This window comes from Macrosteles quadrilineatus, unplaced genomic scaffold (assembly GCF_028750875.1).
Source record: "Macrosteles quadrilineatus isolate MER2022 unplaced genomic scaffold, UCM_ALF_1.0 Scaffold_2__2_contigs__length_208266976, whole genome shotgun sequence".
Classification (NCBI taxonomy): domain Eukaryota; kingdom Metazoa; phylum Arthropoda; class Insecta; order Hemiptera; family Cicadellidae; genus Macrosteles; species Macrosteles quadrilineatus.
In genome coordinates, this window is record NW_026542595.1 from 10,769,658 (window position 1) to 10,785,859 (window position 16,202).

General features: G+C 33.4%; 1 protein-coding gene and 2 non-coding genes across 3 annotated transcripts; all 3 read right to left on the reverse strand.

The window, feature by feature from the left end:
• Positions 1-229: 229 nt before the first annotated feature.
• Positions 230-301, reverse strand: Trnap-ugg (transfer RNA proline (anticodon UGG)). Its single transcript has one exon. It is a non-coding gene; the product is annotated as a tRNA-Pro (tRNA).
• Positions 302-1,343: 1,042 nt separating this feature from the next.
• On the reverse strand, positions 1,344-1,425 carry Trnas-uga (transfer RNA serine (anticodon UGA)). The gene has a single exon. It is a non-coding gene; the product is annotated as a tRNA-Ser (tRNA).
• Positions 1,426-4,285: 2,860 nt separating this feature from the next.
• On the reverse strand, positions 4,286-15,955 carry LOC128987319 (uncharacterized). Its single transcript, XM_054408098.1, has 3 exons — positions 14,081-15,955; positions 10,632-10,767; positions 4,286-4,697 (listed from the first exon to the last, which is right to left on the reverse strand). Exons 1-2 carry the CDS (start codon positions 15,822-15,824, stop codon positions 10,661-10,663), a joined length of 1,851 nt encoding a protein of 616 aa, XP_054264073.1. The 5' UTR covers positions 15,825-15,955; the 3' UTR covers positions 4,286-4,697; positions 10,632-10,660.
• Positions 15,956-16,202: the final 247 nt, after the last annotated feature.

Sequence of the window (16,202 nt, forward strand, 5' to 3'; positions counted from 1 at the left end):
TATTTTATACTAAGCTATTAATATTTTACTAAAAACACACTTTATTAGTTTTCCCGTATCAGCAAACCTATGTCGCCTACTTGTTACACCTCAGGCAAATGGAAATTCGCTTAGATGGTAGGTTTGCTACGGCGGGGGTATTAAACCCCATGATACACGTTTTCATGACATTTCCATAACTAACTGTAGTAAAAGTTAAGGAGGAAAAATAATAAGATACAAAAGTTAAGGGCCGCTCCGGGATTTGAACCCGGGACCTCCTGCACCCAAAGCAGGAATCATACCCCTAGACCAAGCGGCCGCCGTTATATCAGACGAGCCTAAATGTCGTACTTGAATTTTATTTTTAGGTATTAGCCGAGATCGAAGTTGCCAGTTCATTACAAGTAAATGATTCACATAACAGTTAACAGTTCTTCAAACTATCGATGGTTTAAAAAAGGGATACATGTATAAATGTCATGTGCGTTCCAAATTTCACTCTACTTTACTCACTCAGAGATAATCCGAACAGATAATGAGTCAGTGTTTTGAACACCTTTTTAACCAAGATTTATTTGAACATTATTAGTCAATTTGTTATAGTTTGTTGTAAGCATTGTTCATATTTTAAATTGCAAAAGGTTTCAATAGCTTGAACAAAGATATAAGGTGCGGCAGGTCTTTATCAAACAAACGTCCAAATAAGGTCAGAAATTTCGAAATTTTTCAAATTAATTATTACTGATTGGTTTTGCGAGTTAATAACTTACAGTATTTGTATATCTAAAAGCCGTTTAGTTCTGTAAACCATCGTATCCCTGAATCGCATTACTTACTGTATTTCTAGGTTCTTACTGCAAAGCGCGAGTACAGTACTGCGCAACCCAACCCACAAAAAAATTTAGGTATGTGTATGTTTATAAAGTTCGTCAAAAATGAAAAATGCATCGGTCAATTTGGTTTGTAATAGATACTGTATCGTGTATACTTCACAACATTGCTGTTTTCAAGTGTTTCATTACGTAAATATAACACACTGTATTTTGTCAAATAGTGCTACTATTATAATTTAGATAGATATTTACACAAAGGTTTCTAAACTAATTTACATTGAAGTTCACGGACTTTGGCTATGGTTCACTATAATCGATGGTTGCATCATATATAATTTATTAATGTTGTATATTTGGCCATTCAAAAATATTGCTGGACAAAATATATTGTTAAATAGTTTCGAATACAATGTAAAATTTATAAATTTAACCAAAGTTACCGAATATTTACCCCAGAACAAGTAACAACTTATTACACATCAAGAGTTGTGAAGTGTGCTAGTACTTACTCGCATAAAAAGAATACGCCGCTGAGGACAGGATTCGAACCTGCGCGGGTAGAACCCATTGGATTTCAAGTCCAACTCCTTAACCACTCGGACACCTCAGCCATGCGCTTCAACATGGTTGTTCATGAAATTATTTCTTCGCGAAATTTATGATACACAATGTGAAACCAGCTACTGTAGAAGTAACATTGTTATTTTAATATTTTACTGACTTCAGTCATATTCGTCTTGAATTGAAACAAAATATATTGAAAGGTTACATTTTTATAATCATAGTTAGTTGAGAGTGTAATAAATAATAATTTAGGTTTAATGTCAAATTATAAAAACGAGAACATCTAACTTCAGTTAAATATCGTACAATTTGCTGGTTTGTAGATTTGGTTTAATCTTAAAAGGTAAAGTAGAAAAGGTAGCAAACAATTTCTTAATCGTCATCCTGCGATCACATATTTTATATCAAATACTAATACTAATGGAATGCGTGGTATACTCTCAATGTGAATGTACAGTATTTGCAATCTCACTGTTATGTGATACTGGGGCACGTGGCTGGGGGCTCTAAGTTCATTGTTCTGTTATAACTGTGTACCATTGTACTTACGGCGAACACTACCAGACAGCAGGGCAGTCGCAGCACTAATTCACTCCTTCCTTACCCAAGAGATCGCAGCAGCTTCGTTTCATCTGTCTTTCTCTCTCTCGCACTCTCAGCTGGTTTCTTATTAGTAGGGTATGGAAATTTACAGTTTAAAAAGTAAACTCTACTATATAGCTGTTATGTTACCCAAGGTTATTAAAAATTACCTACGGGCTTCACCCCGTTAGATTTCATAAGTAATAAAACTATTGATTGGTTAATCTGAAATAAACAAAACAGATTATAGTAATACAAATAAATAATCACACCTGATTTCAATAAGGTAATAAATTGAAATAATAACAAACAAATAAGTACAGCTGAGGTATTTTTAACATTAGGTATATATATAAAAAGTTCCCTTTGAAAGTAAATACGACCTTAAGGGTAATTTATGAAATAATGGATAGTTTTGCTAAAGTTTTCTCGTCATGAGGAACATTTTAAGTATATGGTTTATGGGGGTGTGACTTGTAGTTTTCTCAAAAGTTCATGGGTACTTTGAGATTAAATACCTATTTAATTAGGGTTGCTGCCATTAGGAACACAAAAATATTGTTTACTACCCATTGTGTTTACTACCTAATTAATCTGTTGAGGTACTTTGTTCTCAACATATTGTTTTTTCTCCTATCTCCAAAAATCTTAAACAAAAATGCTATAGTTCACTTAAAACACAATTATGGAATCTAATAGTTATTTGTGCAACTAGTGAGCAAAGTGATTTGCACTTTGCACTCGAGTTGCACATTATATTTTTCCTACAGTTACTATGAAACAAATAAATTGGTAAAGAAACGTAAAATATTTTTACACAGAAGTGAACTTTTAATATTACATTTAATGATACAACAGTAAAACAGCTGACCAGCTGATTTACAGCCAGTGCTGCCAACGTATTTCGCGCGCATACGACCTTGTCTGCATGTTACGCGCTCACTATTTTTCGTGCATTCACGTTGCAAATCTGGAGTGAGACAAAGTAATTAGAGTGAGACAATGTTAACATTGTCTCACTGATGAGCGAATTGGCCACTTTGCTTTCTCAAATCAGTGAGAGAACATGTACATTGTTAGGTAACTGTAGAAAAAATAATTAATTATGTCTCAACAAAATAAAAAATACCTTATTTCCTATATATTGGATATTTTGCAAAAACAAAACAGTGAATAAAATATGTAGGTACTTAAATATTAAGAAAGATGAAGAATATAGTTTTACCTCAAGTTTGTTTTACTAAAGTTTGCAGTAAAACTTATCCTTACAAAACTGCTACGAATACCATTGGAATATTTATATGATATATACATACAAAATAAAATTGTATTGAAAATGGTATTGAATGACACAAATGAAAACGAAAATATAATCAGGGCTTTAAATCAACATATAGAGGTATTTGACTTTGAGTCTCAGTAAGCCAGGCTTGGGAATCGTACCTTAATAACAAAATTCAATTTGCCAATAAACTTATCTATACAGGCTTTACTTGCTTGGTAAAGTCATCTGTATATTACACAATCTAAGACACTATAAATTAGAGATGCTGTTCAATCAAAACATTAGTTTATTTTATTATCAAGAATAAAGACATGATAACTAGGCTACCCAAAATAACAATAACAAAAGTATTTCTATTGAAAGAAAATCATACATTTACTTATGTTTTAAATAATGCTAATCATCATTTCTTAGACAATAGTTTTTGACATTACAGTACTTAACTTTAAAAATACATCTTTATTTTGCTTATTTACATTTTGAGTATTGGATTGGTTTAGAAAGCAAGTAAAATGTTAAATCTAAGCCATAAGACAATGCAAAGTATTTAAATAAAATTTGCTCCATTATTTTTTGCATTGATATTATTATACTGTTGATATTGATAAAAAATCAATTATTTTAAAAATACAATTTGAGACTGAAACCTTTGGTACAAAGAGCTTATGGCAACTGACTATTATTTGCACAAGCAACTAATTAACCAACTAATTATCCATCAGTTTAGGATATTATAACTACAATACTATTTTAACGGGACTGTCACCTCTTTGGTATGTAATTAGCATTATTTATAATAATGTTTTTGCAGTCACGGAAACAGCTAAAATTCCACAATAAAAAAACATTAGAAATAGGGATCAAGTTTAAACAACATATTTTATCCATACATATTTCTTATAACGATTCAATCCTATAGTGAGCCCACCATTATTCTTTTTCTTCCTTACATTAGTAAAAACATAACAGCTAAAACTCACATGAATGCATTTTTTTTTTTTTTCAGTTTAAGCATATAAGTTAGAAAATGTTCCTATTATAATGTATATGTTTAATGTTTTTTTGAACAAAACCAAACAAAATATGTATTTCTAAACCTCTACTATACCGGTACTTAACAACTACACTACAGCAATTCTATAAGTAGCCAAAGATTCAGCTTGGATCCCTAACTCAGAGCAAGATGTACAGAAAATATCCCTTAAAAATTACAAAATATTGTTTCTACCATCCTACTAACAACATACAAAGTAGGCTAATAACAATACTACAAATATTACTCCTCAATTCCTCAATCTGTTCCTCCTATTCAAATTATGAACACAAACCTATTTACTTAGACGCTAACCTAAACAAAAATTATAAAAACTGAAATATAAAAAATTTGTTTACTGCCAGCTTCTCGAAATGTTTCCAAGATGAAATCCACTTGATGGCATCTGGATCTGCAGCTTAAAGAAAATAAATAATTAATGTCAGATATAGCAGTTTATAAAGTTTACTAATTTATTTTTTAATCTTAATACTACTTAATACTTCTGTATACTCTCCATCAGAAATTACGGAAAGTAACTTTAATTAAAAAACATCTGATTTTTATCTGACATCCTTCCTTCATTTCCTCACACACAGGGGCTTCCTGACTTTCTTGACTCACTAGAGTGGCCTTGCACTTCACTTACCACAGGCACTGGGAGAGTCTATCTTGCAACAGTCACTGTTGATTCCATGTGAATGTTTTTGTATTTTTACAAATTTAGATGATGCTGGTATTGAATTGAATTTGGTTGGGACAATATATATCAGTAAATACTGTAATGCCGCTGTTGTTTGATACATATAGCCTAGACATTCAAATAATTAGCTCAAATTTAAAATCCATACTATAAAAATTGTTTAAGCTAAAAACAGTAGCTAAGAAATTGGCTTTTTGATTTGTTCATAAAACTAAAGGTTTGGACTCCCTATGAGCAAGTTATTTTCAACGATGTACTACTAACCAACTATATCGTTGGTTATTTTTTACAATACTGTTTACTCTCAGGTTTTGTTAAGTTTTACCACAAAACTTTGAAACTTTTTTTGTGCATTCTGTGCACTTTTTGGTAAGTAAGAAATTTGTAAGTGAGATTATGACAGATCAGGAAGAAATTTTCAAATAAATCTATTTTCATTTTACAATGAAGTTTGAGAATGGTCTGTAAGTTAAGGTCTCCAACAAGTTCCAGTTGCAGCGCAGCCAAACAAGCTACAACCTTCAAGCCAAACAACTATAGTTGACAGTTGACATCTGAAACCGTGTTTATTTACTACTATTTTAGCCACTTTCAACCCCTATGCAAGGATTAATCTCTTCACTTGCTCAAGTAGCCTAAAGAAAATCAACGCCCCCACTAATAATAATGAATACTGTTATGTGAATCGTTTTCTGTGAGAGGGTCATCATCCGGACATACCCTATTTAAATCCATTGCCAGTTGATAGACAATTATAAAAAAGTTTATAAAAATAAAAATTTACAATTTTGCAAAAATATGGCCTAGGAAGGGAGTCACAAGCCCTGCTCACATTTGTTCTGTGCAGGCTTACTTTTACTAAGTTCCCATCAAGAAGTTTGCAACTATTGTTCAAACTAAGTTCCCATGGAGACTCGAGACGAGACAGGGATTAAAGTTGAAAATGTTTACTATAAGGAGCAGCCTGTTTAGGACTACCAGCGTTTACCGTTGTACTTGGTAGTTTTAGAGACGTCCCTAGTCCCCAGTCAGTTCAGTTTGATAATATCTCATTCAGTCACTCTTGAACCATCGACTGAATTTCTCTAATTTTGGCCACTGACTCTCATGAAACTGATGATAAGCTTTCATAGCTGGCCTACACTAATTAAAATCTCGTAAACATCTCCGAACCCCTGTAGTAGTATAAATTTCACAATTTCCTTTCACTGTATTTAAAACAGCTCTGTTAAATTTGTTCCAGTAAATTTTATGTTAAGTTTTTATTGTCCTGTTATTCTATTCTTTAAAATTTTGTTCAGTTTTAAATTGAATAATACCGTTTCAGTTGGTTCAACTTGTCTTTTTCATAACAATTCATTCAACCTAACAATAATCATCTTTATTTTCATAACATACCTCAAATCAATGGAAACGCTTTTCCCACAAGTACAATTGTGCTTAGACCCTAATGATCATCATGCTGATTTAGCTAAGGAATCATTGGAAAGCATTGAAATTTCCATCTAAGAAATATGTGCTGCTAAGGAATATACTAATATAATAACAATATAATATATAATAAGTTAAAGCTTCTAATACACTTTATGAATTACAGTATACTGTACTAGTACATGAAGTAATTTAAGGAGCTGACTCTTATGCTGACGCTATATTTATCGGGAGCATTTAGCATTTCACAAGACTCCAAGTTTATATTGCCAATCGGAAGATCCAATAGTTATTTACCGGATCGGAAGATCCAAAGTTTATATTGCCGATAATGACTCCAAAATTGTATCCGAATCTGTATCCATCAAGTCTCATCACTTAAGAAGAGTAATTGTTACTTCAGTGTGCAACCTGGACATCCTCGAAATAAGTGTCTCTGCACCATTTGTAAAAAACTGCATGTTTCGTGTACATGGCCATTGTACAATTGACATAGGAGAAACAAATATCCACAAGCAAAACTCAACTTGTGGGTTGATGTTGTGATAGGGCATGATGATATTCTTCGTCAACACTCTGCCGTAGCCCGTAGGGTTAAAGATTGGTAGAGAATGCCCACATTTAAATGTGTGTAACCAACTTAGTGTCAAAGTTCCGCCTGCTCAGATTTTCAGTAATATAACTAAATGGTGGGGCCTCATTGAAAGTAAGTCCCAAGAAGACAGCAAGTTTAAGATAAAAATTTAAACTCAGACTGCTCTTGGTAGGAGTTATTGAATCCAGTAGATTTCCCTTGGGAGCCCTGGTAATGGTTGTCAATAACAAACACAAAAACCCTTTATGTGTTGATTACACTCAAACTATTAACAAATTCACTCAGCTTGTATTGAAATTGATCAGTGCAAAGTATGTAGATTTAGTACAATTGATCTAGGAAGGATATCATTAAGTCCCAATCTTTCAAAAAAAAAAAAAAACAATTTAAATCTATAATGGTAAAAGCATTACCATTACATACATCCATATTCCTTTTGGTGTGACAAATAGTGAAGCGTTTTTGCAGAGAACTCTTATTTGGTCTCTTCCTTGTTCAACCAAATGCTTAATGGTAAAGTAACAAGATAGAGAGTAACAAGATTCTAAAGAGGCGACTTCAGTTAGGATCATACTCCTCTATAATACAGGGTGTGGGGCAATGAAAGCGCCCCAATTTATAAGCAGTACAAACTCAACAATATTCACCCTATGGATATAAATAGCACATCAAAACACAGCTTATATTTTCCCATTTTAACTTAACAAAGTCATTTTTCCATTTCTTGAGAACGAAATCCTCCAAGTGACGTCCTTGTCGTACTTGACATTAGGCACTTGAAAACTCCAACAAATACCGGTACTCCTCCAGCATTTCTTCAGCAATCACTTTAGTTTTTGGACAATTCTTAGCTTCGGTTCAAGCAAATCTGTGAGGGTGACTTCGAAAAACCTAGAACTTCAAGTAGCTTATTAGAAACCCCCCCCCTTCCAAAAAAAGGAGCCAACGTAAAGCTTTCAACAACAACAGTTTCCTGGCAAATCTCTTAGGACTTTGAGTTACTGCGACTCGCACTCTTTGAAAATTTGCTGGTGTACAAGGAGTTTTTCCGGCACCCACCAATTATTTTTAAGGTTTAAGCGTTTATCCTAAATAATTTTACCCAGTTCACCGTTGTTTTCCAATCCTGAACAGTACCATGTTGACCAAGGATGGAATGTGGTCCAAACAATCTCTGGGTGTTTGCACAAGAACCACTATTTAAAAAATAGGTTTGCACATCAAAATCTCAGTGTTAATAGCCTCGGGCATAATATTTACTAAAATGGCATATTTTAATTGATGTTTTAAGCACAGCTGATCATTCGTTGTTGCAACAATTAACATGTGACAGCCAAAACAAATTGTGGCGTTCTCATTGCCCCACCCTGTAGTTAACTGATATGACAGAGAAAATGTGGTAGTAGATGCTCTTTTACGTGTTATTTTGTTCTTCACTTTTAACTCGAGACTCTGAAAAACACTGGCTATCCAAGGAGTATTGTGTGGTTGTTTCATTTCTTGAAAAGACAGCATTACTTACTCTACTTAAATATTCCTTACTCTATAGAATATGTTCATAGAATGACTGCTACATGTTCTGTTAGTGCAGAAATTAAATCAAGATTCTATCGCAAATTCACAAGCCTAATTATAACCTTAATCAATGCCTTGGCACCTTTTGAGAGACGTGTTGTTGACTTTAAGGGTCTGATTCTCTTAGTTACATGAAACTATCATCGATGAGTTTTCAAGATATCCATTTGCTATACCATGTGTTGATACATCAGCATCTTCTGTAATCAGTGCCTGAGACATTAATCATCACCATGTTTGGCATGCCTGCATTAATTCATTTAGTCCAAGGATCTGATTTTATCAAGAGAACTGAAGGATTTCTTACATTCAAAAGGAATTGCCGCAAGTCGTTCATCACCCTACAAACCCTATCTATATAGTATTCTCAAGTAAAACACTTTCAATAAAATAATTTGGAAATCAGTGTCACTGAGTGATTATCAAGAGTTAACGGCTGAAGTGAAAGAACAGTGTGATTATGTTATTCTGGAAGCTTCACACTGTATACAATCCCTGTTGTGCACCACTACAAATTTAACACATCACAAACACTTATTTAAATATCCGAGACATTTGTTTTATAGAACCCCTCAAGCACTGTGCTTGAGGGCCACTGTGGCTGATGAACCTGGGACCGGATTAGTTAGGACGCATGTGTGTAAAAGCAAGTGCGAACCCCTTGTTGAACAGACTCAACTTGTGGAAGCTAATTCACGAATTCGGACTATGCTCACATCAAGTACAATGATGGGAAGGAGACTGTTTTTTCAACTCGCCACCTTTTGCAGTTCCCCCCGAAGCAGTTTCTGAAATTGAGCTACCTGTAGTGAAAACATTCTCAGACTTGGATACTGTACCTTCAAATGCAGATTTTATAACGGCGCAAAATAAGAGAAACAGTCTAGAATATAATACTCATCTGCAAAAGACTGAAATTGGACCAAAAGGTCTGAAATCAAATCAAATTACAGTTATCCCTCTGTTAAAAATTAAGATCAAACATTTTTCCCCCTTTTCTATAGTAAGAAGGACCCCTGCATAATGCAACGAATACGTACATTAAATAGAGGGTGAATGTAGTAGTATAAAGCTTTATAATATCCTTTTGCTGTTTTTCAAATACCCGTAATTCATTCTCAGTATTTATTGTTATGTTTAGTTTTTATTGTTCTGTAAATCAATTTTCCGAATTTTAGTTCTGTTTTAAATTGATCAACACCATTTCAGTTGGTTCAAATTCTTCTATTTCATTCCTCATCCCTATGCACGCTTTCTATGTTCAAAAACGTTTCCCAATTCACATTTATACAGGTGGTTTGGATTCCACAATAAACTGTAGGTCTCTTAGTTGCCATTAGCTGTGTTGTATGGGCTATTAATTAACAGCTGTGTCTAAGGAGAAATGTCGGCCTTAGTCACTAATAAGACTAAAAGATCGCGCCACTTATCCTACACTCATCTCATTCTACTTGGCTTAAAATACCTACATTAGTATGGTCGCCATTTCAGATAAAAGTATTTTAAGTATTTTTCTACTGGAAATGGGCTTTTATAGGGTTTGGCCCTTTAGACTTTAGATATGTAATCACAGAAAACAATTCATAGTTGATGGGTGCATCAATATTCAATATTTCCCACATTGCTATCGGCTATCATGATGATACTAATCCTTGCATTGGGGTGGGAACTAGCTTCCCAGTAATCAGGTAATAGTAATCAGGAATGAAAAGATCACAATGCTGGTGTCTGGTGTCATATTTGAGCTTAGCTACAACTGGAGCTTGTTGGGTTTCTTAATTTACATACAACCATAGTATAAAAACTATTTTTCTTTTATGCTAATTTCACTATTTCATAATTCGTTAAGAAAAGGATCTAAATTGCAGGCAAGGGTTCATTTATGTAAAATTATGAGAGCTTGAATTAAATTAAAAAGTTTAAATTTTACAGGTAACGCTAAAAAATATACTACCAAAAGTGTTCCCACAACATAAATTTTATGTATGACTACGCCACTGGTTAAGTTTGACTCTGATGATATATCTTAAAACTTCAAATTAACTTACTAAGTTACTACAACATGGGATAAAGGCCATTAAACTCTGGGATGTAATGGTTTGAATCGAGCAGATCTTGGAAGACCAACTCTAAGGACTGGTTTCTTAGGAGTAACAAAGGGATGAGGAGGTGGAGGAGGATATTCTGTAAAAACATAGATAATTTATTTTTAATACAAATCAACATTCAGTCTACCCATACAATATTCCCTATCTACTAACATACAATGTCTGGGTTAGAGATATCAAGAAATAAACTATCTAAGGGATGATTTTGTTAGCAAAGTAAACCTAAAATACAAACAAAAAGAAACCCAATCTTAGTTGTGTTATAAAGGTTTGGTAAAGGTCATCACACACATTCCTAAGAAAAACTGCAGGTTAAGTGTATTTAGTAACTTCCATTTGCCCAAACTTAATCTCTGGCCATAATGACTTGGCCAATAAAATCAACGTGAATGTAAGCCAAGTGATTATATTTACTGAGAAGATGTAATGCACAACTATTGGCTTTAAATCCACAACAGTAAATATTGTCATTTTGCTGTTATTTTATTATTCAGAAAAATGTGAATTTTTAAAATTGACTCTTGAGAGGAACTTGAACTTATGGTCATAAGATTGAAGTATAAGAGTGATCTTGGTTGTTTTAAAACATGTTAGCACATCAGTGCTAGGGGGGGGGGGGGTGTAGCAATACCCGTAATCGTCCACCTGGACCACTGCAACATCCGTGAGCATGTCTTGCAGTCTCTGCTACTCTGACTCCAGCAATCATCTCCCCCCTCTCCCCTCTGACCTTGGGTCTTGTAGTCTCGGTACCCATAATATCGTCTAATGTTTCAATTCATGCAATTCAAACATTTGGTCAGAATTTAAATAGCATAATTCAAAAAGTAAGGTTTGATTTATTATAATTTTATGGGGTATAAAATAACAAGATACAATATATGTATAAAAATATGTGATGTTAAATTTGTAATGTTTCAAGAAAGATTTGCAAGTTAGAATTAATATCAGAATTAAACTAGTCGATTTTAAGCCAAATTTAAAAAAATATTTAGAGAGGTCCCCCGAACCCCGTAAGCTTCCCTGAACCCCCCCGGAAGACCCTCACCCCCCCGAAATTGAAATCCTGGCTTGGGCACTGACTGTATTATACTTGTAAATAGGATAATTTTAATGTACTTATTTTTATTTCTTAGAAATAAGATCTGACACCATTCATTGTACATAAATTGTACTATTATGAATAAAGACATATTTGATTTGATTTGACCAAGGAATCCAAAAAACTTTTAATTGTGTTTGAAAAAGAGAATAGAGTGCAGAGAAAAATATATGGATCAGTTCAAGAAAACAGAGGTTGAGATACTATACTAAAGAACAGAGAGCTGAGATAAATGTATAAACACCCAGATATTGGGGTGCTTTCCAAAAGTAAAAGGCTTGGATGGGGTGTTCTGATAGCTCTGCGAGGTGGAGAGAAGATACATAAACTTTTTAAAGTAAAAAGTGTATTCCAAAGACTACTGATTACTGTTAAGATTATATATATTAGATATGTTAACGTATGATTATTTCAATTTTACCCCTTGTCTGTATTGTATATGATTTCCTTTGTTGTCAAATTTATGTTTATATTCACAAGTGAGTTTTGTTGGTTTAATGTTCTCTAACACTTAAAAGTTATGTCCTGTTAATAAAATAATTGTTCCTCCACGTGCTGCCTTATTTTATTGAAGAATAAAATCATCTAAAAAGTACAACAAGGTATATACTGTATGACTATTTGGAGGACCAAGCAAGAATGAAGTGGAAAGACCAAGTAATGAAAGACGTCACCAAACTGGGGTCTACATTAGAAGAGGCTTGGCGAGACCAAACCCCTCTTAAGGTTTCAATGGCCCAGAGGTAAACAAACGTGTTTGGTAATAGTAGGCTACGGTACTCAATGAGAGGTGGTATGTAGCTACTTAACCAGTGTGGAAATTAGCCCAAGAGTTTCACTTCAGTGGTCTTCACATCGACAAAGTTGCTGTTTTACTGTAAAATTATTGGATTTAAAATTGCATATTGTATATAATTGGATAAAGAGGTAGGTGGCCACACAACATTTGTTTAAAAGGTGATTTTTCATATTTAAACTAATAGAATTTTCCTTTGTCTTAATTAACAAAAGGGTGTTATATTTGACAAAAGTTAGTGAATGTCCGCTGAATATGGTGTAAAAAACGAGTGTGCATGAAAATATTCAATTATTTTGTACACTATTTCAGAGTTTTCCAAGGTAAGGAAATTGAACCTGAAAATAAAAGGATATCATTTCATTTTAGGGTGTTTTATGACCTGCATAGTAAATTTTTTATCAAAATGTGCCATAGTAGTTGGTCTATGTTCTAATGTTCTACCATAAAGGAAGAATATTTAACATATTCGTAGATTTAATGGTAGGTGCCAAGATATGGGTACCTACGAAAACAGACAAAACCTGATATTTTTATAGGCAAAGTCGGGTTTTGGTACCGTAGTAGTTTTAAAATTAAAATATGTTTGTAGTTGTTTCTTGATACCTCCAACCCAGACATCCTGTAGTTATGCGATTCAGGCTTTACTCTAATGAAGGGAATAATAAAATCAGGAAAGTATAAAGTAATAACAAACTTCATTATCAGAGAAATTCTTTGCCTGATCAAAAATTTGTTGCTTAATATGAGCACCAAAAATATGTAAGAACATAGTAACACATCATCGTGTCCTTATTACATTACTCTGAAAGTCATGAGTATGATCATTGACTATTGAATACTGAAGTAGACGTCCCATCTACATAAACCAGATGTCGGCAATTTTTAATCAAAAAAGAATATAGTTATGTGACCCAGTCACAGAATGCGCTAGTGTATAAAATTATATTTCCTACCTTATTTTTTATGCTGATATAGTTGATGGGTCATAACAGTTGCTATAGCTCACAATGAGCTATTCCATCAGTTTGACTTGGTAAAAATGTTTGTGTATTCTACAGATCAGTAATTTCAGCACAATCTGTCGGTGGCTCACATCAACAACGACGATTTTTTTCCCAGGGATGGGATGTCTAGTTTTATTAATAGTCAAAGGTATAAATCTACAAGGGCTATGGATAACAAGTTTGAGTGGTACAATAACATGTAAAGACAAACATGTTTGATGACAAAATTGGACTGACAAAATTGTTGTTGAGGACTTTGAGTACAAGATTGGCTTGAATACTAACTTTTCTCTATACTTTAAGAATGGATGTATTTAAGTTTGACCTAGAACATGACTTTGTACTACAGTGAACACATGAAATGTAAAAGTGTGTCATAAGACAGCATAGATTAAAACAAATGCAGCAGTATTATTATAACTACTGTGTGTCTTGAACTGAATTTTTTTTATAAGTTTACTAAATATATATACATGTAGATTACCTTTGTTGAATGTTGCATTTGAAGGAACTTCCTGTTCTGATTCATCTTTATTTGAACGATCTGTCTTTTTTTCCTCAAATAAGTAGTTCTCGTCTTCCTCCATTTCATCTATCTCATCTGTTCCCTCCCTGTGATATCCTTGAATATCCTCAATCAATCTCAATTGTATGTCATTATTTACAGATGGATAGACATTAGTAAACTGAACTGCTTCCAAATGATTTGGTATCAATATGTTACTCCTACTAGTGATATCGTGGTCTGAGTAACATTTCCTTTCTATAATATTGGGCAAGTCTCTAGTTATAAATTGGGTTTGGGATTCTTTTGAATCAATATAACTATAATTTGTATTTCTAGTTTCATATTGTAAATCAAGCATTTCGTTCAAACCAATTCTTGGTTTTTTTGCTGGTTCACTTCTGCAGTTATCTAATTCTAGACACCTTTTACATTTGACATAGTCATCTCCTATTAATTCTGTCTGGCAGGACTTTTCAGCAATGGATGGAGTAGCTAAGACACCAACATCCACTGTAAAATTCTCAAACCTGTTTATTGAATCATCAATTACTTCATCAAGTTCATCCACATCTCTGGCTTCTACAACATCAGTCCTTTCATTGCTAGGCAGTGGTGAATTACACAAAACCTCATCTTCATGTAATTCTGTAAATGTTTCTTCAGAAATATCACAATTTTCCTTACTTGAGTCATACTTTGAAATATTTAGCAAACTATTGTAATTACAGTTGTTAGGCTTTACAGTATCTTTATCACAACTACCAGCATAATTTCTCTGAGTTACATTTAAAATATTACTTATAGCAGAGTCACGCATATTTAGAACTGCATTTGATTCTTTGGATACTAATTTACAATCTACAGTTTTGTGAGAAATATTTATTTGTGTTGTGTTTTTTGGGCTATCTACAAATTTTGACTCCAAAGGTGAGGAGAACTGATTCCTGTTCCCAACATCAGAGTAGCTTTCAATTCCTGTTGTATTGCTATTACTTGGGGAAGGTTGTAATAAACTAAGAATTTTGGAAGGAATGCCGTCAAAATCATTTAGTGCAATTTTATTCACCAATGATAACACAATTTTATTTTGTGTTGTTATTTCAATCAAACCACATGGCTTTAGTGTACTGTTTTGTCCACTGAGATCTTTGTCACTATTTGTTATCATGGAAGCTGTTTGTATTGTATAGTTCTTACTTGTTTCAAACTTACTCTGCATGACTTCATGTGTAGGCAAATTTAATGCCATTTGATTGTTTTCAATGAAATCACTGGGTACAATTTGGTCGCTTTTTAAGTTTAACTGAGTAGTATTTTCTGTATTTTCATCAAACAATGAAAGAGTGCTTGAGCTGGCTGATTCCAGGGAAGATATTTTATTATAATGGTCACTTTGGGTTTCACTTGGAATTGAACATGCCAGATTGTCTGTTTTATTTAGAAGGAGTTCTATCAAGTTACTTTCAGTTGAAGTTGGAAATGATACATTCTGAGTTACAGCAGAAAACATGTAATTATTGGATAGATGTTTTTCTTCCATAAAAACGGCTATATTTTTTGTACTACAAAGACCAGCTATGCTCTTAACATGTTGTTGATCATGTGTACACCCTTTTGGCACAGCTAATGAACACATATTAGGATGGGTATTGCAAACATTATTTATTTCTGCCTTGATAGTGTACAACAAGGTGTCATTAATTAAATGTTCACTCCTCATTTGCAATAGTGGGGTTGACTTTTCATTAAGGTCAGGTAAATAAGGTGTATTAGTGCCTGGTCCTGAAAAATTGCTGAATGCCAATCTACCCTTGGGTAAGTATGGTGGGTAATAGACTCCACCAGTTAATAGATTCCTCAAAATGGAAGAGGAAAAAGCATTTATATGCATATGATTTTTATATGCATTTGATGTTGAACTTACAAAACACTCTATTGATTCTGGGGTTTGATTTTGTATACTGCTGTTTGAAATGAGGCCTCTCTTTTCACTCAAATTAGTCATCACTGACCTAGCTTTTGATGTTGTTTCAAAAACACTATCAAGAGTTTCTTCTAGAATTTTTCTAACAATGATTGCAGGGGTTTCATCTAGGTT

Excerpts from the sequence above, each read along its gene's own strand:
- LOC128987319 (XM_054408098.1), bottom strand. The coding sequence starts at position 15,824 with ATGAGGAGTGAACATTTAATTAATGACACCTTGTTGTACACTATCAAG. Across the intron at positions 10,768-14,080 it reads AAATGCAACATTCAACAAAG|AATATCCTCCTCCACCTCCT; the intron begins GTAATCTACATG and ends ATGTTTTTACAG.